The sequence below is a fragment of the Urocitellus parryii genome, chromosome 12, assembly GCF_045843805.1.
Source record: "Urocitellus parryii isolate mUroPar1 chromosome 12, mUroPar1.hap1, whole genome shotgun sequence".
In the NCBI taxonomy this organism is placed as follows: Eukaryota; Metazoa; Chordata; class Mammalia; order Rodentia; family Sciuridae; genus Urocitellus; species Urocitellus parryii.
Genome location: NC_135542.1, coordinates 20,628,373 through 20,654,995, shown reverse-complemented (window position 1 = coordinate 20,654,995; position 26,623 = coordinate 20,628,373). Strand labels below are relative to the sequence as shown.

The 26,623-nt window shown below is 46.3% G+C and overlaps 1 protein-coding gene across 1 annotated transcript; it reads left to right on the top strand.

The window, feature by feature from the left end:
• Window positions 1-1,502: 1,502 nt before the first annotated feature.
• On the top strand, window positions 1,503-22,940 carry Ckap2l (cytoskeleton associated protein 2 like). The gene is made up of 9 exons (XM_026379968.2): window positions 1,503-1,581; window positions 3,596-3,662; window positions 5,357-5,408; window positions 7,386-8,602; window positions 10,694-10,901; window positions 16,361-16,516; window positions 19,250-19,313; window positions 20,614-20,800; window positions 21,997-22,940. Exons 1-9 carry the CDS (start codon window positions 1,539-1,541, stop codon window positions 22,220-22,222), a joined length of 2,220 nt encoding a protein of 739 aa, XP_026235753.2. The 5' UTR covers window positions 1,503-1,538; the 3' UTR covers window positions 22,223-22,940.
• Window positions 22,941-26,623: the final 3,683 nt, after the last annotated feature.

Below are 26,623 nucleotides of genomic sequence, written 5' to 3'. Positions count from 1 at the left end.
GGTGCACCTGGGACTCGGGACAACTGGGCCTGCTTGCCCTCTGCCCTCCAGCTGGTGTGGCCATATCAAAAACATCCATTAAAAAAGAGCCACCCTGAGAAGAGTATGGCCATCCTCCAAAACCGAAAACTAGAATTAGCACATGACCTGACACTACCACCTTTTGGTGTGCACCCCAAAAGACTGAAAGGAAAGCCTGCAGTGGGCAAGTGGACAACCACTTCAAGCCAGCATTAGTCACAATAGCCACAGGGTGGAAGCAACACTCTGGACCATCTGGGATGGGCAGATAAGCAAAATGCCCCAGGTGCATTCAATGGAATGTTATTAAGCCTTAGAAGGGAAATTCTAACACGTGTCACAAGAAGGATGAGCCTTGAAGACACTATGCTGAGTGAAAGCATCCAGTGATCCCACTCACTCCAGGGACCTAGACTAGTCAAATCAGAAGGCAAGTAGAAGTGTCACCAAGGTCCGCCAGGAGGCAGGAGTGGGGAGTTGGTGCTTTCTGGGCAGCGAGGATCAAGTTGGAAAGAAGAGCGCTCTGGGACAGGGGGGGGTCTGCTGTTCACCAGTGTGGATGTACTTAATGCCACTGAACTGTGGTCTTCCAGAAATGTAACGCTTGCAACTGGTTTAAAAGGTAAAATTTGCAATCCCCAGCACCACCGCCCCACACAAAGGTAAAATTTGCCATGTCTTACCATAACCAAAAATAGAATTTAAAAGGAGCTACCCTTCCCCCAAGAAAGGGTTACAATTTTCTTTCTCCTACAGATTCCGTTGGAGCGGTGTATTCTTGGTTATCAAAAGCATTCACGCACTCCGGATTGCGGACGGGTGACTGTCCGCGAGGTGAGGGAACGTGCCACCGCGCTCAGATCTCGGTCTCAACACTCTGGGAGGCTGCGTACACGCAGAACCTAAGACGGCGAAGTGAGCTGCTTGCGACTGGACGCCTTTGTCCTTGCTGTCATCTGCAATGCACATTCGAACCTTTTTTAAACTAAAAGCTCCGTTTTAAAACGGAGCGGGAGGCAGCCTGCAGCACCAAGACTTAAGAGCCTGAGACCCATCGCCAGAGGGTAGTGACAGGTGCTGGTGGCAGGCGCCTGGCTCGCCCCGGTTTTGCTTTTTATTTCTGCATGGCTCCTGTGAACCGCGGATCTGAGAGAAGGGACTCATGCAGTAGCCCAGCAGCGGGGACTGCTCAGCCGTTTGGGACCCAGGTTTGCAGCGCTACGGACCTACAAGGGCCCGGGGTTAGCCCAACCCGAGTGCCCAGGCACACCTCAAAGCCCCGCCCCGAGCGTGCCTCAGACTCGCGACGCACGTTCCTCCAATCACAGGGCCCCGGGGAACTAGATCCAGGGCCAATCGCAAAGAGTCTGCTTCCTAGCGTCCCGCCCTCCCCTTCTTGCGATTGGTGAGTTTTAAACCCACGGAAGCCAATGGGAGCGCGCGGAAGGCGGAGCGGCGGCCCGGGCTCCGGGCGCAGCGGCCCTGGATCCGGGCGCGGCTTTTGAAGGAAAACTGTCATGGTGAGACCCGGGCTTTCCGCTGCCGCCGCCGCCGCAGCGGGTGAGTAGGACCGCGAACCCCCGGTTCCTGCGAGCATTAGGGGAGGAAGGGGGACAGCGAGTGAGCCCCTCGCCTGCCAGCCTCAGTCTCCGCGACGGGGAGTCCAGGCCGGGACCCAGGGCGACGAGCCTGGCGACATCTCACCTGCAAGCCCGCAGCAGCCCTCAAAATGGTGTCACTGCCACCAAGTTCGGGATAAAGCGACCGAGACCCCCGCGCGGGCTCAGCACGGGTGGGAAGCAGCGCGATGGGTCCTGCCGTCTGGACCCCAGCCGCAGCCGGGCGCGGTCCTCTGCTCTCCGCCAGGACCTGATCGTGGCCAAGGGGCGGGTCCCACCTGCCTCCAGGACTTGGGCCCAGGGAACGGCTCTGCACTAAATCTGCCCTGAAGGCCAGGAATCCCGCGGTCCCTGACCTCTTCCTCGTGCCTGGAGCCTTTCCTGCCCACCCCCACCCCCACCCAGCGTATGCCTGCAGGGTCCTGGTGGTTTTCCCAGCCATCCCTGTTGATGACTGCCAGGTTCTGGTCACTGCCCTAGGCGCTTTACACCACGACCCACTTGTTGGGCTTCTCTGTGCCCAGATCAGAACTGGGACTCCAACCCCCATATGTCACATTCTGTAGCTCCTGCCCTCTACACTGCCTGGCGTGGACCTCAGTGCTGTGTTTTCTCACAGCTGTCTGATGAGTCCGCATCCAAATTGGACAGCAAGAGCAGGGCAAATCAGTTCAGATGAGGTTAAGAATAGTTTTGTACCCCTGTGCTCCCACCCCCTTTTTTTAAAGCAGTTATTTTTGGTTTTTTTGTTTTTTGTTTTTTGTTTTTTTAAAGAGAGAGTGAGAGAGGAGAGAGAGAGAATTTTTTAATATTTATTTTTTTTTTAGTTCTCGGCAGACACAACATTTTTGTTGGTATATGGTGCTGAGGATCGAACCCGGGCCGCACGCATGCCAGGCGAGCGCGCTGCCACTGAGCCACATCCCCAGCCCTAAAGCAGTTATTTTTGTCTTTTCCAACATCTATTCTCTCTCTATTCCCCACCTCTGGTGAGGTCGGGGCTTTCCGCTTTCTTGGAACTTTTCATATGACACCAAAATTTTCCCTTATATTTTAATTATTGTTTTGTGTTTTATCTCTATTACTAGATTGGAACTTCTTGAGGGCAGAAATACAGGTTGAGTCTCCCTTATCTGAAATGCGTGGGACCAGAAGTGTTCAGATGTTTCTCACATTTTGGAACACTTGCATGTATAATGAGATTATCTTGGATGTGTGATCCAAATCTAACCATGAAATTCATTTACATTTCCTTACACTTGGTATACATAGTGCAAGGTGCTTTTATGTAATAGTTTTAACTAAAAGCAGTCATATGAGGTCAGGTATGGAATTTTTTACATTTTGGATTTCAGAGTTTCAGATTAGGGATGTTCAATCTATATGGATTTTTCATCCCCTCACCATCCCCTGCTTAGAAACCTACTCCAAAGATGTTTTCCATAAGCTCCCCAACCTTGCCTGTTTCTTCTGTAGTCCCACAGGAAACCATGTAAGGGGTTGTTGATAAAAAATCATTGTCTCTATTAGGAAAAAAATAAGACCAAGGCTAGCTCACCCCCATGTGGGCCAATAATAGAATTTCTTCATGTAAAGCATAGTGTGTTGTAACTGAGAATAGTGGATGTGATCAAGCACTCTGGGCTCTAATAAACATATTTTCAAATCCTGGCTTTGCTACAGACTAACTAGATAACTAAGCCTGTCATTTACTTTCTGGATTGCCAACTGCAAAATATCTCACAGGATTGTTGTGTGGATTAAAAGAAGTAAAGAGCTTAGTATAGGCCTGGCATTTTAATAATATTGTGGATGTTCTTATAGCTTGAAGGCAAACCTGTAGGACTGGGGATTTTGTAACATGTTGCAAACAAAAAAAGTGTCATCTTTTAGAATATAAATGAACTGGTGAAAATCTCAAACTAAAGATCTGTTCTTGCTCACCTGTTTTGCAGAAGAGCGGCAAAGAAAGCTCCAGGAATATTTAGCAGCCAAGGGAAAACTGAAGGAACAAAACACCAAGTGAGTTTGTCTACCCACAATTATGCCAGTTTTGTTGCCCTCAGTGCGAATAGTAATTTAAAGCTTTTTCAAAACATAGCCATTTTCTTGCACCTTATTCAACCCACATTAGTATCCAATGATAACTGAAAAAGAACTTCTCAGGCCAGACATGACCAAAACCCCTGGGAAGTTTCTAGTATGTTGTCAAAGACTTAAGCATTGTTATTGTAACAGCCCCCAAAGGAAGGGGGAAAGGGTCACAGCATTGCACACCATGCCGGAAGCATTTCTTGTCCCTTCTTAGTCCTGGGAAAACTGATCCTTGAGATGGCAATCCTTGGTGGAGGAGGTGCACTGTCCTGGTTCTGGTGTTCTTGCTACAGCAGGGGAGCCGGTTATATGTCCCCAATAGTGGCCTACTGGCATCCTCCCGCCTGAGGGTGCTCTTTGACCATTCTCTTAGCACTTGCTTTTGGGGTGGAAAGAACATAACTGCTTCCCTAATGCCTTTTGTCAGCACCTTACCATTTCCATGGTGTTATTTATCCCTCTTGTTTGGCATAGATATATTTTCTTCCCACTCAGTTTTTGTCTGAAAATTAGATTTTACAAACTTTACTTTCACCCTATGTTTTATCTTAGGTTTTTACAACTCTATTTTCTTTATTATTAAGTGAACCAAAATCATTTACTCCAAAATATATACTTATTGTGTGTCAGTCACTCTCACTGTGAGAGACATGGTACTTAATGATACAGAGGTCTCTGCCCGCCAGGGCTTATGTTACAGATAATAGAAGCCTCTGTTAATTTAGCAATTCTTTTGGTTCATGTAGACTGAATCTTTCTGAACTTTGCCCTGATCTCCTTTTTTTTTTTTTCATTTTTATTTTACTAGCTAGATTTCATGTTATGCCCCTACTTTTTAAATTATATTCATGCCTCAGTATCCACCTGAAATTGGTTCCAGGATTCCCCCACAGGTACCAAATCTGTGGATACTCAAGTTCCTTTATAAAATGACGTAGTATTCCATGTAACCTATATTTATCCTTCAGTGTACTTTATATCATCTCTAGATTATTTGTAATACCTAATACAAAATAAATGCTCTGTAAATAGTTAGAGTATACAGTCTAAGGAATGCTAACAAGGGGGGAAAGTCTGTACATGTTCACTACAGATGCAGTGTTTTTAGTGTTTTTTTTTTTTTTCCCCAAATATTTTTGGCCCAAGGTTGGTTAAAACCACAGATGTAGAACCCAGAGATATGAAGAGTCAACTATAAATTATTTTCCCCCTGGAAATTCACTACTTGGAGATACGTATAACAAGGAAGTTTGTTACGGAAGCAATTCTCTTATCTTCAGCTTCCACCATGTTGCATTATTCAAGGAACCATGTTTGAATTAATAAGACTGCACAAAAATGAAGAGAACACATATATTTCATTAACACTATTAGAATGCTACATTTAAGCATAGAATATCTCTGAAAGGGTCACAGAAAATGGGTAAGAGCAATTGGGGTCTTCCAGGAGGAGAACAGAGGAAAGAAAGGGACAGTAAGACGACTTATTATAATTTTTGAATTACTTTACCACACACAGAAGTTATAATAATTTAAAATTCTAATCATAATTTTAATCACTGTGCTTTCAAGGTTTGCTGATCCTCCTGTACTCAGGATTAATTGTGTTTTACCTTTCATAGGCCTTATCTGAAAGCCAAGAATAATTGCCTGAAACCTCCACCTTCTAAATCTGTAAGTAGAAGTTAGTCTTTTAAAAGAAATATCCAGGTGCTGGGGTGGTGGTTCAGTGGTAAAGCCCTTGCCTAGAATGTGTGAGGCCCTGGGTTTGATCCTTAGCACAACATAAAAATAAATATTAAAGTAATGTGTCCATCTACAATTTTTTTAAAAATTCACTTTGAAAGTCACCAATAATAAAAATGATAGATGATACCAACAAAAAAACACGGTTTTCAAATATATTATTCATAAATATGAGTAGTTTGATTTAATAAGAAAAATATTTTTTGAAAAAAAAAACTGGTACACAAATATTTGTGGCAACATTATTCATAACACCTCTAAAGTGGAAATGACCCAAATGTCCATCAGTTAATGAAGGGATAACTGAAATACGCACAGCTGTACTTGCAGTGTCACTTGGCTGTGAAAATGCGATGAAATGCCTGTGTGAGGGTGCTATGTGGGAACCTCTGTGCTTTGTGCTCAGTTTTATTAAGTTATAAAAAGTAACGGCACTGGCACATGCTGTAACATGTCAGTTTTGGGGAACATTCTGGTAAGTGAAAGGAGCCAGGCACCACATGCCATGTGTTGCATGATCCCATTTATGCAGCATGTTCAGAAGGCACGGCATAGAGAGCAGACCTGGTGCTGAGGGCAGTGGAGAGCGGGGCTACGGACAAGCTCCCAGTTTCTTTCTGGGGCGATGAAAATCTTCTGTTATTTGGCAGTAGTGATCACTGTACAACCCTATAAATATGCTAAAACACACCAAATTGTATGGTTTAAGTGGTGAATAACATACGTGTGGAAGCTTTCATACCCACATCCCCACTTTTTTCTTAAGTGGTGATATAGAAATCTGAGGCAGGTGTCAATGCTGGGGCCCAAGGCATAACGTGTGGGTACACCCCATCCCTCCACCTCCCCCATCCCACTCACAGCAACACCACATGCCAGTACCGTTTCAGGGCAGGTAGCTCTTTGCCCTTAATGACAAGCCATCTGGTTATAGACCTCCTTCACACACTCCCCCAGGTTACATAGCAATTTCTCACAGTATTGAAAGTCAAAAACAAGAGAGCCGTAGGTCACTCTTAATACTTGCAGATCTTCTCCTGGAGATGTCCGTGCTTAAGTGTGCCAGGGTCTCCTTTTTGAGCAATTGCTTTCACTGGCTTCTACCTTTTTTTACCTTCTTCAGAGTTTATTGTGGTGGTGGTGGTGGTGTTGGGGATTGAAACCAGGGCCTTGTACATGCGAGGCAAGCACTCTACCAACTGAGCTATATGCCCAGCCCCTTTTATTCTTAATTCCAAACTCCCCTCCCTAGCTTTCAGTTTTCTTTAACCTGGTTCTTTCTTTCTCATCCAAAATTAAATCTCATGACTAAAACATCTGCTTATTAGTAACAGGGGGTCTGACCTTAAAGTCCTGGCTGACTGACTCCTTCCAGGATACTGGATGCTTGTTGAGAGCTGTTCAAATACAGCTCAGGCTTCCCAGCCTGTCATCTGCCACCTGTCTGGCTTCTCGTCACTGGTCTCCGGCAAGATAGAGGGTTTTACCTGAAACTCTGCCATTAACAAAAGCAGGGGGTTTAGCTAAGCTATACAAAGTGCAAGGAGGAATCTGTTGAGAGGCCCTATATGTAACAGGTCTTCAGGATGTCTTCCCAAGGTCGATGGGAAGACAGGGCGTTGAAATGTAACAAGCATTCAGCAAGCACTGTTTGCTTTAGGAAGCAGTTTTTGTGTATTCACAAAAATTCAAGCTAAAAGAATTCTGATACACTTCTGATAGGAGCTCAAGTTATAAAATCTATTAATGAGGTGAGCCTTTCCCAGGATTCAACTTTCTTAAATTAAATTCTAAATAAAACAACTAATTTTTTCTAGCACATGTTTTAAACAGTTATTTTTTCATTGTTTTAAAAACAGTGAGCTAGTATGAATTTTTTACATGTCTGTTTCTTTGTGTTTTCAGACTGCTGGACCCCAGAGGCATGTTACCCAGCATGCCGTTCTGCCTGGCAAAGCCACGAGACCCATTACCACTAAACTCCAGCCTAGATCAGCCAACATCAGAGAGTCCCAGAAGCCAAAGCTGGAGCCACCAAATCTTCAGGGAAAAAGACCGACCTCAAAATGTCCTGCTTCTAACCCAAACTGGGAACTTTCCAGCAAGAGTCACCAGCAGCACAAAGCTGGGCCATCTGCTGCAGGAGAGCTGTCGAGAAAACCCACCAGGTCACCTGACACACAAGAGCAACAGGGAGTGGGTCAAGGAAATGCTCCATGTACAGACCGTGTGGATGGCACCCATGTTGAAAATGAACCTGAGGGTGGCTTTTTAAAAGAGACAAACAAAGAGAACTTGCCACACACCTTATTGGTACCTGAGAAGAAGCCAGACCCCGAACTGTGTTCCATGAGTAAGCCAAAGACCAACTCTCATGGTCAAACCAAGAGCAGTTTGGCTCCTCAGCAAGCCCTGGGAAGAAGTTTGGGGAATCATGCTGTTCTGAAAGACAGGGTTAATAAGCAGTTTGTTAGAAAAAAACACATCAATACTGTACCACTGAAGTCACAGCAGCTCTCTAGGGGAGCAAATCTTGCAAGACCAGGAGAAAAACCCTTGAGGACAGTTTCTTCTCACTTTGTGCAGACCCTTAGTCAGACTCAAGCATCAAAGAAGCCAGTGGTCAAGGACATAAAGAGTATAAAAGCTGAAAGGGCTAAATACATACGGTCATACTCTGTTAATGAACAGGAATCAAGACATACCAAACCCAGGGTATACCCCGACTTACACCAGGGAGAACTTCAACAGAGACCTGCAAGCACCAAGCAAGACAGGAAGTCCACACAACCTTGTTCTAGACCTCAGGCACCTTGTGGACTGCACAAAACAAGAGCTGTAAGCCAGAAGCCCCCCCTGATAACTGGCAGGCTTAATTCAGTTGTTCCAAGCACTCCCAACATAAGAGCAAATGGAACCAATGACAATAAGTACAAAAACTTTGAACAGAAAGCACGGACTGTGGACTCCAAGTTGAAGAAGGCTTTTCCCCAGAGCCATTTTCTGAACAAGACAGCTCCCAGAACTCAAGCTGGACTCACAGCCATTCGTGGGAGAGAAGTCCCAAGGAGGACCCAAACTAACCCAAACACCCAAAAGAGAGTGACAGCAGAGGACCGAAGGTATGTTGTTTTACTTCCAAAATTTTGCAGCTTAAGTGAGAAAATTAGACAATTGACCATCAAGAATACTTGGTCAGCTGGGCATGGTGGGGCATGTCTATGATTCCAGCAGCTCAGGAGGCTGAGGCGGGAAGATCCCAAGTTCAAAGCCAGCCTTAGCAACTCAGTGAGACTCTGTCTGTAAATAAAATATAAAAAAGGGCTGGGGATGTAGCTCAGTGGTTAAACGCCCTTGGGTTCAATCCCCAGTACCAAAAAAAAAAAGAATAAAGAATATTTGGTCAGGAAATAGGCCATAAATAATAACTTCTAAGTAATTTGTAGCTACATCCTAAGATGATTTGGAGCAACTATAACAAATATCAAGTCTTGAAAGAACTAGTGATACATACATATTATTGATCATTCTCTATAATTTTATACATGCTTTAAAATGTTCTTAAAATAGTTGAAACACAGAGAATGGGTAAGAAACAGTTGAAGATGTAGACTCTTCACACAGAAGCACCTGCAGGGACCGAGCAGTTTTAGGCAGCCGGGCTAGTGGGAGCTAGGGTGGCAAGTCCACACAGGCAGAGGGAAGACGGTAGCTCTTTGTTAAAGAGACCCTGGTTGAGTCAGTATGGTTATCAGGGAGGCAGGAACGGCAGCGTCCACAGGTCTGAGCAGATCAGGTTTAGAGAGGGAGCTCAAGCCCAGAGGAGCAGCTGTCAAGTGGAGTTCAGGGGAAAGCCAGGATCTCGAGTTGCTGGGGCTTGGCACTGACATACACGGATGCTAGAAGCTGAGCCAGAGGATTTTGTGCCTTTGTTGCCTAAGACCAGACAGTCTCAGGATGTGGCTGAACCTCCCAAGAGAGGCAATTATGTATATTGGAACAGAAAGTGAGTAGATTCCTGGCAAGAATGAAAGGATGTAGCAGGAGGGTGAGGGCAGGATTTGGTCTTGGGAAACCAGAAGACTCTTTGCCCTCCTGCAGAGACAGAAAATAACACACTTTAGATAGAAGTGTCAGGGGAAGTACTTTCAGTGGTGACATCTGAGCTGAGACCTAAGGCTGGTGACGGGCAAGCTTTCTGAGCAGAAAGATGAGTGCAAAGATTCTGAGCCAACCAAGGTGCGAGTCAGGGTCCCTGCCCTCAAGCTGCTAGTGCAGATCAGAAAACAGGGACGCAGTCATAAGATTGCATGTGGCATGTTGAATACTTAATCACAAAAGGACCAGAGACTGTGGAAAGTGGGTGAGTCACTCACTGTCTCCCCAAGGGCCTGCAGCGAACTAGGCGCCAGGAGAGCGGAGAGCACCCGACTTTGCCCCTAGGGATTCAGCCTCTATCTCTGAGTCCATGGTCAGTGTGAAGGCATAAGGATCAGCTACGCAGTGGGTTTTACAAAAGGGCTGCAGAGAGAGACCTGGGCTGAAAAGTACATTTGCAAATCACAAATACATGGTCATAATTTAAAGAAGCTAGAGACCCTCCATCTAAACACTAGAGTCTACATATGTTGGCACATCCCCAAAAGTACCATATCACCTGCTTAGAAGCAGGAGGGTAGAATGTGAACAGTGGAGGAGAGCGAGGGTTGGGACTCAATGACATCAGAGAACAGCTGCATATAAATATGAGTCCTGAAATCACATATCTAGTTCATAAAAGAAAGGGAACTCCGTAGTCAGGAGGGGGCTGAGGACCTGAGGGAAGTGGGGCACTTTGAGCACCAAGACCCTGTTGAGGTACAATTGTTGGTTTGGTCTGGGTTGAGAGACAGCTTAGTGGCGAGAAATGGAGTGCAGAGTCAGGCTCTCAGCTGGAGGGTGTCTCAGGAAAGCACTCATCTGAGTTGGTGTGTAGGTAAATGGAAACCTTAGAGAGCAACAATAGCATCGAAGACTAAATCCTCATCATCCTGTCATCTGCCTTCTGCTGGCTGGGAGCAGCCAGGTGCTGCCAGTGCTGGGTGTAAACTGTCCCTGACTCCATTCTTCTGACTTTGTAGTTGAAGGCATAGACAACCTGATCATATATTCTAGAAGCTAGATGACATTTTGTTTAAATGAAATCATCTCTGTCCCCTTCAATTGCGTAACAGGAAACAACTAGAAGAATGGCAGAAATCTAAGGGGAAAATCTATAAGCGGCCTCCTATGGAACTTAAAACAAAAAGAAAAGTAATAGAAGAAATGAATATTTCATTCTGGAAGAACATTGAAAAAGAAGAGGAAGAAAAGAAAGCCCAGTGGGAGCTGTCCAGGAAAATCAACAGCACTCTGACCCAATGCCTGCAGCTCATCGAGGGGGTGAGTGAGCTCCAGACACAGCAGAGACCCCCTCACCCAAAAGAAACCGAGCTATTCTCTTTAATACTTTAATCCTAGTGGCAGTAACAACAATGAAGAGCACTTAAATGGTGGCTCTTGTGTGCCTGGCTCTTGTAAAGCACTTTCCTTATCTTATCTCATAGGATCACCATAAAGACTATTATGATGTCCACTTTGCAAATCACACTGAGGCACAGAAAAGTTAGGATACTAACCCATAACCCAAGCAGCATGGCCCTGGAAGATCCAAAGGAGTTTCAACTCTGCCTTCTCCTGGTATCAAGGTCCAACAGTAAACATTTAATATTTGGACATGCAGCTGAATCAAAGGGGCCAGTTGTGACTAGAGTGTCCTAAACACCCTGGGTAGCTAGAAATGGCATCTGCATGTGTCTTGGGTTCTACAGAGAAGGGTAAAGTAGGTCGCAGGCAAAGGGTATGAGCCTAGGAGGTTCCCTGAAGGGAAGATGTTAATGAAAAACAACAGGGACGGGGCTGTGGCTCAGTGGCAGAGACCCCGGGTTCCATCCCTGGTACTGAGGGTAAATACGTGAATGATGACGGGGCTGACTTGTAAACAAAGGTCCCTACCAAAGCAAAGGGACTCTGTCCATTGGTTGGTAATATTGTTACAGGGAGAGGGCTCAGAAAACACTCCAAGACCAAATTTGAAACAAATTAGAGAGTTTTATACCTAACCAGGGAGCTTCTACCATGCCCAAATGGCCTTCTGACAGAAGTGCACCAGGCTGTCTGTGGTTCCAGTATTTAAGGAAGAAAATCACATCCTATGGAATCTGCAAATTGCAAACAAGCAGGGTGCAAGGGCTGAGAAAATCAGCAGAGCAGAGTCCATACAGCACATCCTGGGTCCAAGTATATTTGCAGGGTACAAAGTGCAGAAAAATAATATTTTTACATTTGAAGAAACTTATGTAACAATTTTCACATAGGAACCATAAAGATGGAGTCATTATGGCTATACCTGCTTATGCTCGACTACAGTTATTCCTATTTCTTATACTTAACAATTGTCCTACTGGCTTATACTTATCTGTAATTTAACTTATATTTTATTACCTGTACTGTTTCATTAGTCTATATTTTCTAATCTGTAACCTACTTCTTTTAGATTAACTCATATCAGCATTTGTAACTCAGACCATAACAATGTTGGGCATTAATAAAAAAGGAAACCTTAAGGTTAGTGTTCTCACAGCACCAGTTCAGCGTTAGTTATTGCTCTTTGTGGAATTAAACTTCAGTTCTTTTTTGTTGTTGTTTTGCTTTTCCTTTCAATATATTTTTTAAAAAATGAGTACATTATTATAATCATTTCAAACAATACTCAGACAAATGACCAGGCCTCCCTGTCACTCTTACACCTGGCAAGCTGCTCCCTGAGCCACCCCACTCCAGTCACCTGTCTGGGGAGCTGTGTGGGTGTGCTTGGTACGGGCGGAGAAACGAAGCTCTAGTTTCTGCAAGTTGCAGTTGCTTTATTTGATATTTTTGTCTTTGTTCTTCGGTCACCTTTCTTTTTCCTAGTCTTAGTATTATGCTGACTTTGTTAGATGAGTTGGGCTTTTCCCTTTCTCTCTATGAAAATAGTCTGTACAGGGCTGGATTGACCAAGTGCTTTCTAGCACATGTGAAGCACTGCGTCCAATTCTCAGCATCACATAAAAATAATTAAAATAAAGGTATTGTGTCCATCTACAACTAAAAAAAAAAATTTAAGAAGAAACAGTTTGTACCTGAGATTTCCTTTGAACTTGCCACAGCATCATCTGGACTGTGCTGCTTTGGGTGATAGTCTTTTTTTTTTTTTAATGTCTTTTTACTTTTTTCTGTGGTTATTGGTCTGTTTAGGTTTTGTATTTCTTGAGCCAACTGTAGTAAATTTTGTGCCTTTTTTGAATCAGACTTGCCAAAGATTTCTCTTGATTTTTTTTTTAATATTTGTTTTTTAGTTGTAGGTGGACACATTTGTTTTATTTTTATGTGGTGCTGAGGTTTGAATCCAGTGCCTCACACATGCCAGGTGAGCACTCTTCCTCTGAGCCACAACCTCAGCCCCTCTGTGATAGTGTGTATTTTGAATTTTTTGATTACTCTTTCTTGAACACCAGTGTTTGCATCTATTGTATTTATTGTCCTTTTTCTAGCTTTTTAAAGTCTAGATAATTTAAGTCAGCCTTTATTATTTTTTTACAAATATGTTTAATGCTATGTATTTGCCTCTAAATTTAACTAATACTCCATCAATCAGGGTCAAGTTTCCAAAGCAGAAAACACACCAGATATCTCAATAAAAAGACGTGGGAATCTGCCGGGGTCCAGCTGCAGCAAAATAACTGGGGGGGTGACGAATAACTTGTGCACGTTGATACAGCAGGAATAGGAGCCATTTATTGTAGGGCAACAGAGCTATTTATACATTTTGCACAGCTTATCTTAATTAGCATAAACTAGATACATCAATCAACCAATAAGGAATCTCCACACTTAATGGCTCACTTTTGTTACTTCTCAAACCACTCCCTCTGACATTTTGCCAGGCACCATCCAGACTTGTTTACGAACTCTAACATTTCTCTGGCAAAATACCAGGTGTTATTTTTGACTTATTTACAGACCTTAACAGGAATGGGAGATACAATATTATCAGTGCATTCCTAGGAGCAGAACCTAAAGGAGGATCAGTGTGAAAGTAGCTCAGCAGGAAGATGTTTCCCAGGAAGGGAGCTGGGGGAGCAGGAATGGGAGGGCCACAGTGTGGAATTCAGGCTAGCCTGAGGAGGGGAACCTTGGCACTATCTCACAGGAAGCTCTGGCTACAGGGAAAGCCAGGCCTCAGGGTCATCCTGATGGGGTGGAGCGGAGGCTACCCAGGGTCATCCTGATGGGGCAGAGCTGCACTATTAGTACTTGTGTGGCCATCTGTAATGATAGTCCTGGGGGACACATACAAAAAGGCACAGGGTGGCTGTTGGAAGTAAAACACACTGTGAGCCTGGGTGCCCAGAGCCCTCAGGGCCAGAGGGGATGTGGGTGATGCCCACAGTGATGTCCTCTGCTACACACAGGGCTGGCAGCAACAGGAGTCTGAGGTGACAGTGGAGTGACTGCAGGAAGCAGCTGGCACCCACTGGCTCCAGGAGAACAAGGAGGTGGAGGGTGCAGGGGAAACCAGACAAGGTGCTTTCCCTGCTCTCTCACTCAACAGTCAGCAGAGCAATTTGGGGACCGGACATTGGGATATGTCCTCACACAGCTTGCAGGTACTAGCTCTGCCGCCGACATCAGCTGGCTGGCCTCCAGTTCCCTTCTGAGGCCTTCTCCCTGCAGATAGTGATACCTCCCACAGTTGGAGAGCTCAGCGCTGCAACACCACCCACCCTGGGCTAAGGGAAGCCAGCTGGAGTCAGGGTTCTTATCACTTCTGAGTGGACTAATTTGCTAGAGCAGCTCACAGACCTCAGGGAAATACTTTACTTACTTTATACTTCAGTATTTATACGTAAATATTTAATTCACAATCCTCCTGCCTCCACCTCCTGAGCTGCTGGGATTACAGGCATGCACCACTGCACCCGGCCCCCATGTGTATTATTCTTGATGGAATTTATTAAAATTTTCTTTGTATTCTCATCATTCTTAGTAAATGTTTTAGAGGTGTTTTAAAAGGATATATAGTCTATTTGTTTACTCTATCTGTTGCTTTTTGAAAGAATTGTGCAGAAGTTTCTCTATAATTAGGATTAGTCATTGTCAATTTATATTTCTGACAACTTTTACTTTCTATTTTTCATGACTATATTGTATGTACATAAAAGATTCATGGCTTGCTTTGATTTCTCTTCTGTCTAATGTCAATCTTGCCATACCTGCTTTTTGCTGCTAGAATTTGTCTAGTAAGTCTTTTTCCACCCCTTTATTTTTAAATCTTTCTGAGTTGATTTATTCTAGAAATGCCTCATGAATGTATACAGCTGAAATTTTTTAACTAGATCAAACACTGTGCTTTTGAAAGCATATTTAGCCCATAGACACCTGTTATGATTACTCACATGTTTAAATTTAGCCTGCCATTTTATTTTGTAATTCAATTTATATGAATCCTTTTTGTTTATTTTTCCCTCGTTTCTGTGTTCAATATGGTTTTATTTCATAAAATAATACATTGAAATCACAAAATAATGTTGTTACTCGAGTCCTAGGCTAGAATCCCAACACTGGGCTCCCCACAAATCAAGTCTGGCTACTCACCCCAGAAACCAAATGGAAAATGTAATGATGAAAAGCAGGAAAGGGACTTCAGTCAAGGCAAGGGAGCAGCGTTCCCAAGCCTTGTCTTCCTGACACAGCGTTAGGTCTACCTGGAGGGAGAACTGGGGCGGGAAGAAGAGGCTGTGTAATTGAACACTCTCATCACACTGGTCTGTTGATCATCACCTCAGTTTTAGGAGGCCTGCTGATGTCAAGGAGGTTGTTGCTGCTCAGGGAATCTCCACTTGCTTGCTGGGTGTTTATCAGACCTGAGGTCCTGGGGCCGGGAGCGGGGTTGTAATTTGGTACCCATGAGGCTCTTGCTCCTGCTGGGGCAGGGAGCAGCCTCATCCTGGCTCAATCTACTTACAGGTCTCCACTGTTCTCAGAAGGTGTAGAGCAATGGCTGAAGATGTCTAGGTGCTGCTGCTGGGGTCTGGACCAGGATCCTGACACAGCTGGCCTGGGCTTGTGGGCATGGCCACTCCTGCCGCCTCCCGGACCCCATCACTGCCCTGCTCTGGGCACACACCAGAAGCCCACCCCAAAGTTCCATTGTATGGAGTTAACTCCATAAATTCCCCTCACACACACATATACAGCCTGCCCTGTGCCGTCCTTCATGCTGCTGTCAAGAATAATAAGGAAATTCCGGCTACTGTTCACTGCTCATTCTTAGAACTATGTAGGATTACGAATATGTAAGAAATGCTAATTGCAGGAAGGATTGGTTTGGTTTTTGCACTGCCTAAACATGTAGAACATACTCCTTCTCTTCTGCTATGATAAAGGTTTTCTGTCCACTTCGTCTCATGTAACTTAAAATTTAATGATCAATGACAAAAATCACTGAAAATACAGTTTTTTTTTAATGTATTTTCAGTTGTCAATGGACCTTTATTTTACTTATTTATATTGGTGCTGAGAATCAAACCCAGTGCCTCACACATGCTAGGCAAGCGCTCTGCCACTGAGCCACAGCCCCAGCCCTAAAAATACATAGATCTCAATGGCTACACATGTATCCAAAGTATCATACATACATTGTACCTCAGTTAAAAAGTTCAGGAAAAATTAGAGATAAAGCAGACATCTGCATACCTTCTGTGGTATTAGGAGATGTGAGAGTAACTGTGAAAATCACCTCAGCATTTTCTGTTTTGCAGGGTGTCTTTTCTAATGAAGTATTTACCATATTATCCAGCATTCCCGAGGCTGAAAAGTTTGCTAAATTCTGGATCTGCAAAGCAAAGCTACTGGCAAGTAAAGGCACCTTTGATGTCATCGGGCTCTACGAAGAGGCCATTAGAAATGGGGCCACGGTGAGTGTCTGTCTTGGGTGGGTGACCTGCTAAGCCTTCTCCTGTGATTTCTGTTTGCAACATGACAGCAGTATAATGTAGTGTTGAATTTCTAACTCACCTCACAAAGTTATAATTAGGGTATGCAGTATAGTGTGTCCTTCATAGACACATTAAATAAAGTGTGTATTTCAGAGAATGTAGAGACACCAATAGAATCAGTTTTCTTATCACGTGACCATGTCTCATTTAATGCTAACTGTAGAAATGAGCAGTTATGGAAACTAATAGCACAGAAAGTTATAACATCAATATACAAGGCTTACAAAGAACTTGACCAGAAAGAACCTGAAAGTAAACTTAAATCAGCACATTCAGTGTATAGCAATAATTCAGAGCCATTTCATGAAAAAAAAAACTTTTGATTCTAAAACCTAGGAAAAGAAAAAACACTATTATTATTCTTTTTTTTAAGACTGCTTCTAATAACCTCATTTCTCTTGTCACTCACTGTCATTTTCCATTTCCTGCCCAGTCTGTAGTTCCTATTTCCATGCTGGTTTGGTGTTTCATATGCTCACAGTGTAAACAGTCAAGTAGTTCAGTAAGTTTCGTACAAGACTTCTGCCTCCCTCCCTTCCCGGTTCCTACCTCCCAGGACAAACTGATTATCTTTCTGTTTTTACCTGTGAAGCTTCAGAATCGCAGTTTTCAGGGTTAGGCTTGTGTACTTGCGGCTGTGTGGGACAAGGAACTGGGCACTCTTCACACGCTGCAGGGGTCCCCCACACCCACACACACCCAGGGCTCTTTGCCGTCCTTCACACTTCCACGAGAGCAGTGTGCAAGCCTCAGGCACTTTAGCGATCACACTGTGATGCACATGTAAGAAGTACCTGACTGTGTGTACCCTGGTTGCTTTGACTTTCAAGCACGACTTCTAGTTTTCCTAGCAAAGTATTTATTATGTAATTAGTTTTCACACTTCTAATTTTCTAAATTCCTAAATACTTGGAAAACACTGACTAGTCTGTTGGTCTCTTTTCTTAGCGAGCGTCTGCCTCCTCCAGGCTGGATGCGTTGCTGCTCACTCCTGCTTTCACCTGCATCCACTCGGGATCCTCTTCACCATCCCCTTGTCCTGCCTGCACTGGGCAGAGCTTGTCCTCCCCACCCACCTCTTCTCCAGGGCTTTGCTTTCTCTCTTATGAGTTGAGTTTTATTCTCTCTTGTTCTCAAAGGTCTATTCGGACTCTGCTGCAGTGGGGCTGTTTGCACATGTAAGGGCCGGGTTTCATGAGGCAGGGCAGAGTTCTGGATACTTCACCACAGGGTGATGGCTGCATTGATTGGTCAGAGAACCTCAGTATCAGTACCTTAGGTCTTTCTGTCAACAGGTCAGATTCTCCAAAGAGGGCTCTTTGTTCTCCTCCCCCAGAGGTAGAAATCTTGTGCCGGTTTTGGGGAGAGTAGAGCCAGGACCCTCAACTCTCAACCTGAAAGCTCCCTTTGTCCCTTGTTCAGTGGTCAGGCACCCTGAACCTTGCGTGAAGTCCTCCAGGGACTTGGAAGCTAGATCCCCAGTTTGCTGTCAGGATGAGGTGGTGGTGCAGTCACTAACTTCTTGGAACTCAGGGGTGCAGGGTGGACTTGGGTGGAAGCTCCATGATCCTCCTGGTCGCCCCACCTCCACCCCCACTCCTGACCTTTCAGAGGCCTGTGGTGTGAATCGTGTTCCCGAAGCTAGCCGCTGGCCCAGGGCAGACTCTTAAGGTGGTCTGGGCTCCTTCTCTTCCTTCCTTCTCCAGCTTCCAGAACCTGGTTACCACTGACTCTTTCCTATTCCTTGTATCAATTGGCTCTTTTTAACCCCTTTGTTATCATTTTAGCAGTTTCAAAAGAGATTAGAAGTAAATGTTCATCCAGTGTACCACCCTAATATGAATCCTGCATTCAACGAGTACCATACAATTCAGACTCCTTGCAGTGTATTCTGCATGTTTATTCCTACCTCATTAAGCTTGGCTTACTTCTATTTAGATTTTGTAAAAATGTACAGAAAGCTTACTTTCATGCTCTGTTGTAGTATTTTACTTATTATTAATTTGATACACAGTCCCATGTTCCTATGAAAAAGTACAGTTCATTTTATGACTTTCTGCTTCATGGAAAAATGTTTTCATTTGAAAAAAATTAAAGCTATCCCAGGAAGTCACTTTTCTATAAAGGTTTTTTGTTTTTTATTTTATTTTATTTTATTTTAAGTATGTTGTTTTGCCAAATTTTAAAAAAAGAAAACAAAGGCAGGGGAAAGTTGCCCAAAATGCTAGCAAACGCTGTCTTTGGGTGACGGGAGCAGGAGTAGGCTCACCCTTAGCTCCAGTTCTCTGGAATGAGGCGTGGGACTTCATGAGGAAGACAAGCCTCAAGCCAAGGCAGCACTAGGAATGTGCGCTGCATTTTCTCTGTCTGTGGCCAGAGTCTTCAGTGGTGTGATGCAAGTTCAGGGGAAAATAGCACTTGGTTCATAGAGAAAGTCAAGTGTGCTGACACTTAACCAGCATTCTCTCCATTCCTTCATTTTTCTCAGGAAGTTTTAAAACAAACTTTGTAGGTGTTATCTATAGCTAGACAAGAAGATTTTAAAGGAAACATTTTGATTATAGAAAGTTTATTTGATGTTGTCTAAAGTTCCTTAGCTCATTTTTTCTGAGTATGTTTGACAGTATTCATTTATTTTCTTCGTCCTTCCAGCCAATACAAGAGTTGCGGGAAGTTGTTCTTAATATTTTACAAGAGTCAGCCAGAACCACAGAAGGTACTGTTACTTCTGCATTTAAATTCATTTCCTCTAGCTGTACAATTACCATTCAGGAGCACATAGGAATAGAGCTTCGTGGTCCCCTGAAACCTCTCCCTTCTGCCTCTGCACGGCCTGCCCTTCTCAGCATCGTCATCAGCTGGTTGGTTTCTGTTTTCACAAGCAGATGCTTGCCTCGTACTGAGCAAAGGTGGTTTCCACCAGAGAACCAAGATGAACTGCCCTGCTTCCTGAGGCCCAGGTCGGGGAGACAGAGGGCAAAAGGGAGAAGGCCCTGGGTTTCAGTCACAGGGTCAGTGCTAATGAACCCACCACCGCTCAGTCATCCAAATTCATGTTATCTCTTCAAAAATGGGCATCTCAACATCTCTTCACTTAGCTGTCCATTCACAGGACCTTCTGTGTAAACCATTGTGCCAAACACAGTGAATATAATTGCTTATAATACTTGTTATGTGAATGGAAAGAAAAAGCATATCTTTCTTATTATCTCAGGAAGGTAAAAAAATTTTCTTTAAGAGTGGATTTTTTTTTTTTTTTTTTGATGGTTCTGGGGATTGGACCCAGGGCCTTGTGCATGCGAGGCAAGCTCTCTACCAGCTGAGCCATATCCCCAGCCCCGAGAGTGGATTGAACTGGCGACCACCAAGTGGAATGACAGTGAAGTAGCCTACTACTTTAGGAAATAGAGTAAATACACTCAGTAGGAGCCCAGGAGGGACGCCAGGCAGCGTCCTCCCAAGTAGTAGAAAGAGGGAGCAGGACTCAGTGCCCCTGTTGCCTGCAACTTCTCTCCAGGCTCACCAGGCTCAGCATCTGCTGTCCCAGGCTGAGGGACCTCTCTGTTGTGGTTACTGGGTATCTGAGAATTCCACAGAGATAAGACAGTTCTTGCTCACAGTCTAAGGTAACAGCCTTGTGGCAGTCCTGGGTAGGAGAGGTCAGGGGCTGAGAGAGCTAGCACCAGTGAATCGAGAAAATTGATCTGGGGTGGTGTCGAGTGGAGAAGCAGGAGCAGTCCCGAGAGAGCTCTCCTAGAGTGGCTAAGAGGTTGGAAATGTATGTGGTCAGGGTTGAAAAGGTCTCGAAGACCCATCCTCAAGTGGCAGAAATCCACAGCTGGCTAGGTGTCACAGGGTATGGCTGTGGGGCTCAGCAGGAAAAACTAGTCAGAAGACCTCTTCGGATCAATCACAGCTTGTTGAACACATGGAGTCCACGAGGACCAGGGGGCATCATGGTATATGTTAGTGTCCAATTGCCAAGTCTCACTTTCCTCCCTGACCCTCATACACAGGTGTTAGCTCTGATGCTTTAGTTGCTGAAACTAATATCACTTCAGTGGAAGAGCTGGTCAACAAGATGGATCCTGGACAGCCCTTTCCTGCAGAAGAGAGGGACCAGGCCACGGCAGCACCCCCAATACCCCAGGCAGAGCAGCATGGGCATGTTGGCATCAAATTACAGATCGCCCCCATCCCAAGGTATGCCCTCCAGAGCAGGCCCAGGGTCACAGACCCTACCACCTGGGTCACTTCACCTCCACCAGGCTGGATACCTCTGTCTCACCCGAGGTCCAGCCACCCACTGATGGAGGGTCTGGTCTTTCTCTACACATACCATGCCCCCACCCCTGCTGAGATGCACCTTGCACAGGGGAGCGCACTGCCGGTCGGGAGGGTACAGGAATGGACTCTCCCCTTCCCGGGACAAGCCTACCTCTTCTCTCTCCTGCCCAGCATTTGGGGGTCCTTCCTACCTTCCCACCAGCCTGGTGCAATTGTGGGGAGGTGGGTGGCCCAGGGTCCAGGCAGAAGCAACTCTAGAGCCGTGTAAGAGGCACTGAATAGCCCACTGAGAACCGGGGGGCAATTGAGTGGCCCCACTGGAGCCCGCCAGAGCAGTTTGCTGTTTTAACAAATCTGTGAAGGGTCCGTGTCGGGGTATCGACTTCACTTCCTAAAGAGAAAGCCCAGCATCACTCCTCTCCTCACAGTCTTGAGAGAATCCCAAGCAAGAGCACCAGGGCCACAGTGCTTGCCTTAGTTCCCTGGAAAGCATCACTGGGCCTCCACCCGGCCTAACCTACTCTCCTGGACACAGTCTCCCCACCACTGCCCACTCATGGTGGATGGCAGATGATCTGAAAGCCACCCGTTGCTGGTTCAGAACTCACTATGAAAACCTAAGATAATGTGATCAGTCGCTGTGAAAGGACCTCCGCGCCCTGTCCTCGGGTGCTGCTCATTAGAGCACACTCACAGGAGTACAAGAAAAATGTCCCTTTGTTTCTCTTTCAGTTTGTAGTTTGGCCACCATCCTAAAAATTGTTTTTTGAATAATTTACTGTCAAAGCTAGAAAGAATCTTAAAATATATCAGGCCAGTTTGGTGTTAAGCTCTTTCCTTGAAACCTAGTGACTCTTTTGAAAGTTCGTGGGGTAAACAACAGCCCCTGCAGAGTGGTTCCCATCAGCCAGGCCACACTGCGCCCTTAGTCCCCTAACGCCCAGTGCTCACTTCACCCAAGAGCAGGTGGCACCCCAGAGGCCCTGGAAGTCAGGAAGAGCCCCTGTAGGAGGAGAGCTGCTCTGGAAGCGTCTGTTTTGTTATGGAGCAGGAAGCACAGGAGAGCAGCGGGGTTCTTTTAAAGGTTTTGACAACATCTCTTGCTCTCGCAGAATAAATGGGATGCCCGAAGTACAGGACATGAAGCTCATCACTCCCGTGCGACGGTCGGCCAGGATCGAGCGCGCCATCTCCCGCTACCCAGAGATGCTGCAGGACCATGACCTGGTGGTGGCTTCTCTGGACGAGCTGCTGGACGTGGAAGAAACAGAGTGCTTTATATTCCGTAAAAATGAGGCTTTGCCTGTGACATTAGGGTTCGAGATGCTTGACTCATAATTTCTTGACTTTTTTTAAAAAAAGATATGTCAGAACCTCCATGAGATAAGAAATGTCCTTGTCCAGATGACCTGAAAAAAATGTATGATGGTGAGACATCATGATGGTGCAGATCGTGGCCTCTCGGAGCTGGGAGTAGCACCTGCCTTACTCTCAACTTCATATCCCCCAGGAAGGTCTGGGGTGTTAGGTGCTCTGAAGCACGTGAGTTTTAACTCTATTTGCCACCATTTTGCAGCATACATAAGGTTCACAATGTTGAATGCTGGTTACTCTACAAGCGTTGAGAGCCATGCCCCTGGCATTTTGCCAGAAGTAATGGTTGAGAGGCGAGCCATTAAGATGATATTGGATTGAAACAGGCTTTGTATTCAATTGTATGTAGACCCCTGCTGTCCGACTGGGGTGCTTTGGAGAACTTTGGAGTTCTCGAGGGATTCCTGGGGAGTTCGAGTTGGTTGGTGAGGTTCCAGTGTAGGGAGTTCCAGTTGGTATGTGGTGTCACTGGAAGGACCATGTGGGTGGCGTTTGGGGGAGTTCAGAAATAAAGTTTGTTCCTGCTTGAGTGGCTCATGATTTGTGCCCAGCCAGACTGCAGCATACAAGTGTGGAAAAAGTTTGCACTTTACCAGTCTGCTTTAACCCTTGTAGTTATTTTTATCTCAAGGGTCAATGCCACAGTGTGGTGGACTTGCCCTTTGGCGTCCACCTCAGCAGGGAGGGCAAGTTCTTGCAGGTGGAAACTGAACTTTGAAGCTTGCTGGCCAGGCTGGACAGCCGGGTCCCCTGATGCTGCAGATGAATTTAAAACAGGACGCTGTACCTGTGTTAGAGACCCTAAGAGGCCTCTGTGGGTGAGCCTCCACTTCCCCACCTGTTCCTGCGGCCAAGGGCAGTTCTTGTCCTTTCTGTGCCAGGTCTCCTCAAAGAAAGCACAGTCCTGGGTGAGTGGACATCTAGCTTTTTATACCCAAACCTAATTTTGCATTTGTTCTTCAGATGCTTCAAGTGAAAACGGTGGGGGGGGGACACTTATTTCTGCACCCAGCTCTTGCTCTGCCGTGGACAGCTGGCTGGAGGAGGCAGTGTACAATTCCAGAGAGACTGTACAATTCGCTTTTTCTTCCCCTGGGCAACTGACCTAGGGAAAGTAGAATCAGAGTCATTATGTAAATATAATGTATAGAAAAACCTATCGGCGCGTTTTAAATTTTAGCTTTCTTATTATTTAATTATCTCTAAAAAAATGAAATTGTTTATTCTTGCTTATTTATTAATCTTATTTATTGTAGAAAACGGATGGAGGCTTGGGAGGAAGATTGGAGGTGGTCTGGGGAACACCCACTCAGCTGGCCTGGGGCGGGAGGTGGACATTTGCTGCCCTGGAGAACCTGCCCTGACCAAGGGGCTGACCGTCAGCCTCAGCAGGACTGGGTTTCTTCATTGGAGGGAAGCAGACCTCTCTCTGAGGTCAGGTGTGTAAACTGGGCCGTGAAACCCCATGCCATCAGACTGGCTTTCAGTGAGAGGTGAATCGTCACCACCACTGAGGTTCAGGAACCCCATGGCCTGGCTTGGCTGACCTCATGACATGTGGCTGTGCCTGTGAGGCCAGGAACGCTCAGCAGGTGTCCAGGCACACAGACCTGCACAGGGCCCAGAGGAGCGGAATGCCCCAAGCCTCTGGGCTCTCGGAGTCTGAGGAGCCTGCTTGCTGGTGCAATTCTTCATGTGTGGCTCCTAGAAGGTTTGTCCTTGCTGCCAGGGACCCACTGCCTGCTGGTTTCCCGTCTCCTCAGAAGCAGTCTTGCTATTAAAGCTCATTTCAGAAAAGCGGCTCCCTCTTCACTGCCAGCTCCTTGCAAGATGTCCCTTGCCCTTCCCTGGTGCTCACTGGCAGTGTAGGTGGAACTGTTGGCATCTAATAGGGTCCAGATCCCAACGTGACAGGTTGGAGACTGAACAGCCTGACCAGACGGGGTCGTCTTCTACCAAAGGATGTGGAGATGGCTGGTGCCTCAGCAACCGCAGGGGACCGCACCTTGCTCTCGGCTGCTCATTGGGGAGGGTCATGGGGAGTGGCTCATGGGAATGTGTGCCTGTGCTGAGTGCCAGTCTCGTGTTGTCTAGGGTGGTAGTTTAGGTGAGTGTAAAGTGAATTCTAAAAGGTGATGACCAGGATGGTTATGGGCAGCACTGCCATTCAGAGTGACCACGAAGACACGAGGAGGTGTGCAGCAGCCCTCCTGTTAGCATCCTGCACGGCGGGCACTGAGTCTACCCTCCCCAAGCTGCTCCTCGTGAGAGCACTGGCTCCCTCAGGACCACCTCCCACACAGGCCAGGCATTTTCAGAGGAAGGGGCTGTGGTCAGGGGGGTCATGTGACCGAGCCTGGACAGCCAGAGCCCACATCTCCCCAGCCAGGAGCATGGACTGGAGGTCAGCAGGTCTAGTGAGAACCCGTGAGGCCTCACGTCCCTAGCATTCAGTGGAAAGGATTCTTGGAGTTGCCATCAAGATGGTAGCCTTGAGTTGGGATTAGCCATCTGACGACCACATGACGGGACAAAACCTGCCGGAAAATAACTAGCTTCCACACAGGGTCAACTGCCAGCCGGACAGCGAGCTTGTCAATGACATAAATTGGCTGACTGTTCCTGGAACTGGGGACCCTGCATTTTTCTATTACACAAGCCAATAAATCCCCTTTTTTCTTAAGACCATTTCATTTAGTCTAATTTTTCATTAGGTGACAATGAAAACTCCTGACTAAAGACACACATACACACACCTTACACACTCCACGGATGTCTCCACATTCTCTCAACACCTTGGTGACAGAGAGGGAAACTAGCCAGACAGTGAACGCCAGGGTGATGACTTCAAACTTGAGGCTGCTCAGTCCAGAGCTTTTAGCTTCTGAGCAAGGACGTGAGAATGGGCAATGGGGCATGGAGATCTGAGAGACCGTCACTACTCCCCTTTGGCCAAGCAGGAGTCATACAGTGGCCCGGTCACCTCCTACCATGGGATCATGACCCAGAGTCACTCCCAGACTGCGGGGAACTTGAGGCTGGAATTGTACACTGGTTCTGCTGCTGAAGCCGGCCCCCTGTGGAAATGCACCTCCCAGCAGCAGCAGGAGTGATGCAGTCAGGGCTGCAGTGCCAGGCTGGGTCACATGTCCTGTGGCTCTGCCCTCCCTAGGATGCAACCAGTCCATATGGCCAGAAGTGGCTGCCCACCAGCTCACTCACAGGCATGGAGTGGGGAGAAAGGAGGGGGAAGGTGCATCTCTCCTAAGGCCACAACTTAGAAGCCTGACACATCATTTCTGCTGCGATGGAGGGGCCAACACTTGGTCACATGTCCCCAGCCATCTTAAAATATAGCTTGGAATTGTGTATCAGGTGGCCTGTTAAAAATCCTTCCAGAAATGGGGAAGCCACACACACCTTATTAACTAAGGGATAGAAAAACAGGATATAAATGTGACATCAGATTTCATAAAGAAAACCTCCATCAAATGAGTGGCCCCACATGGAAGTGCCTGTCCCACTCTCCCGCCCTCTCTTGTCCCAGACAGGTTCCCAGGAGCTGAGAATTCTAAGCCAGAGCTCCTTGAACTTCCCCCACCCCTTCCCACAGTTCTCCAAGCAGACCCCGAGTGGTGAACTAGGTACTTCTTCATTAAAGAAAATGTGCAGCACCCTATGGGTGCCACTGATAAGTGGTGAGCCAGAAGGGCCTGACCCCAGGAGTCTAGTGGGGACTCAAATTCACAAATGTAAACAGTCAAGTCCTGAGAAAGAGGTCAGTGGGCCAAGGGAGAGCAGGTATAGCCCAAGAGAGGCAGGGACCCTCCCCTCCTCTAGCCTCCTCCCTCAGTTCTCCTTCTTTCTCCTCCTCTCCTCTCCCCCTCCTCCTCCTTATTCCTTCTCTTCCCTTCTCTCTCCCCCATCCCTCCCTGTCCCCTAAGTCTCTTCTGCTGACTATCCCTCAGTCCTCTTCTGTATTCCCTCTACTCAGGGCAGGAATTCTAAGGGTGGATTTTCGTAGTATTGGCTCCTGGACACTTCAGGAAAGACCTGAACTGAGAGCTGTGCAATGTTCCTGCTCAAATGCCCTCCTCCAGCCCCTCAAGAGGATCTAGAGCCGCCTGGTCCTGGCCGCAGAACCTTGGCCCGCCAGACCTGCACCCCTCTTAATGCACAGGACCTGCTCAGAGGGGACACACGGCGCTGGCATGTCTGAGGACAGCAGCGCTCCCCCTGCAAGAGAGACTAGGGAACAGCAGCACGCGACGCCCCCCCCCCCCCCGCGCGCGCCCCCGCCTCGAGGTGCGCCCAGCAATTCCCAACACGGAGGTCCATGCTGAGCCTCAGGGGACGCAGCCCACA

Excerpts from the sequence above, each read along its gene's own strand:
- Ckap2l (XM_026379968.2), top strand. The coding sequence starts at position 1,539 with ATGGTGAGACCCGGGCTTTCCGCTGCCGCCGCCGCCGCAGCGG. Across the intron at positions 8,603-10,693 it reads GTGACAGCAGAGGACCGAAG|GAAACAACTAGAAGAATGGC; the intron begins GTATGTTGTTTT and ends ATTGCGTAACAG. Across the intron at positions 19,314-20,613 it reads GTCAGCCAGAACCACAGAAG|GTGTTAGCTCTGATGCTTTA; the intron begins GTACTGTTACTT and ends CCTCATACACAG.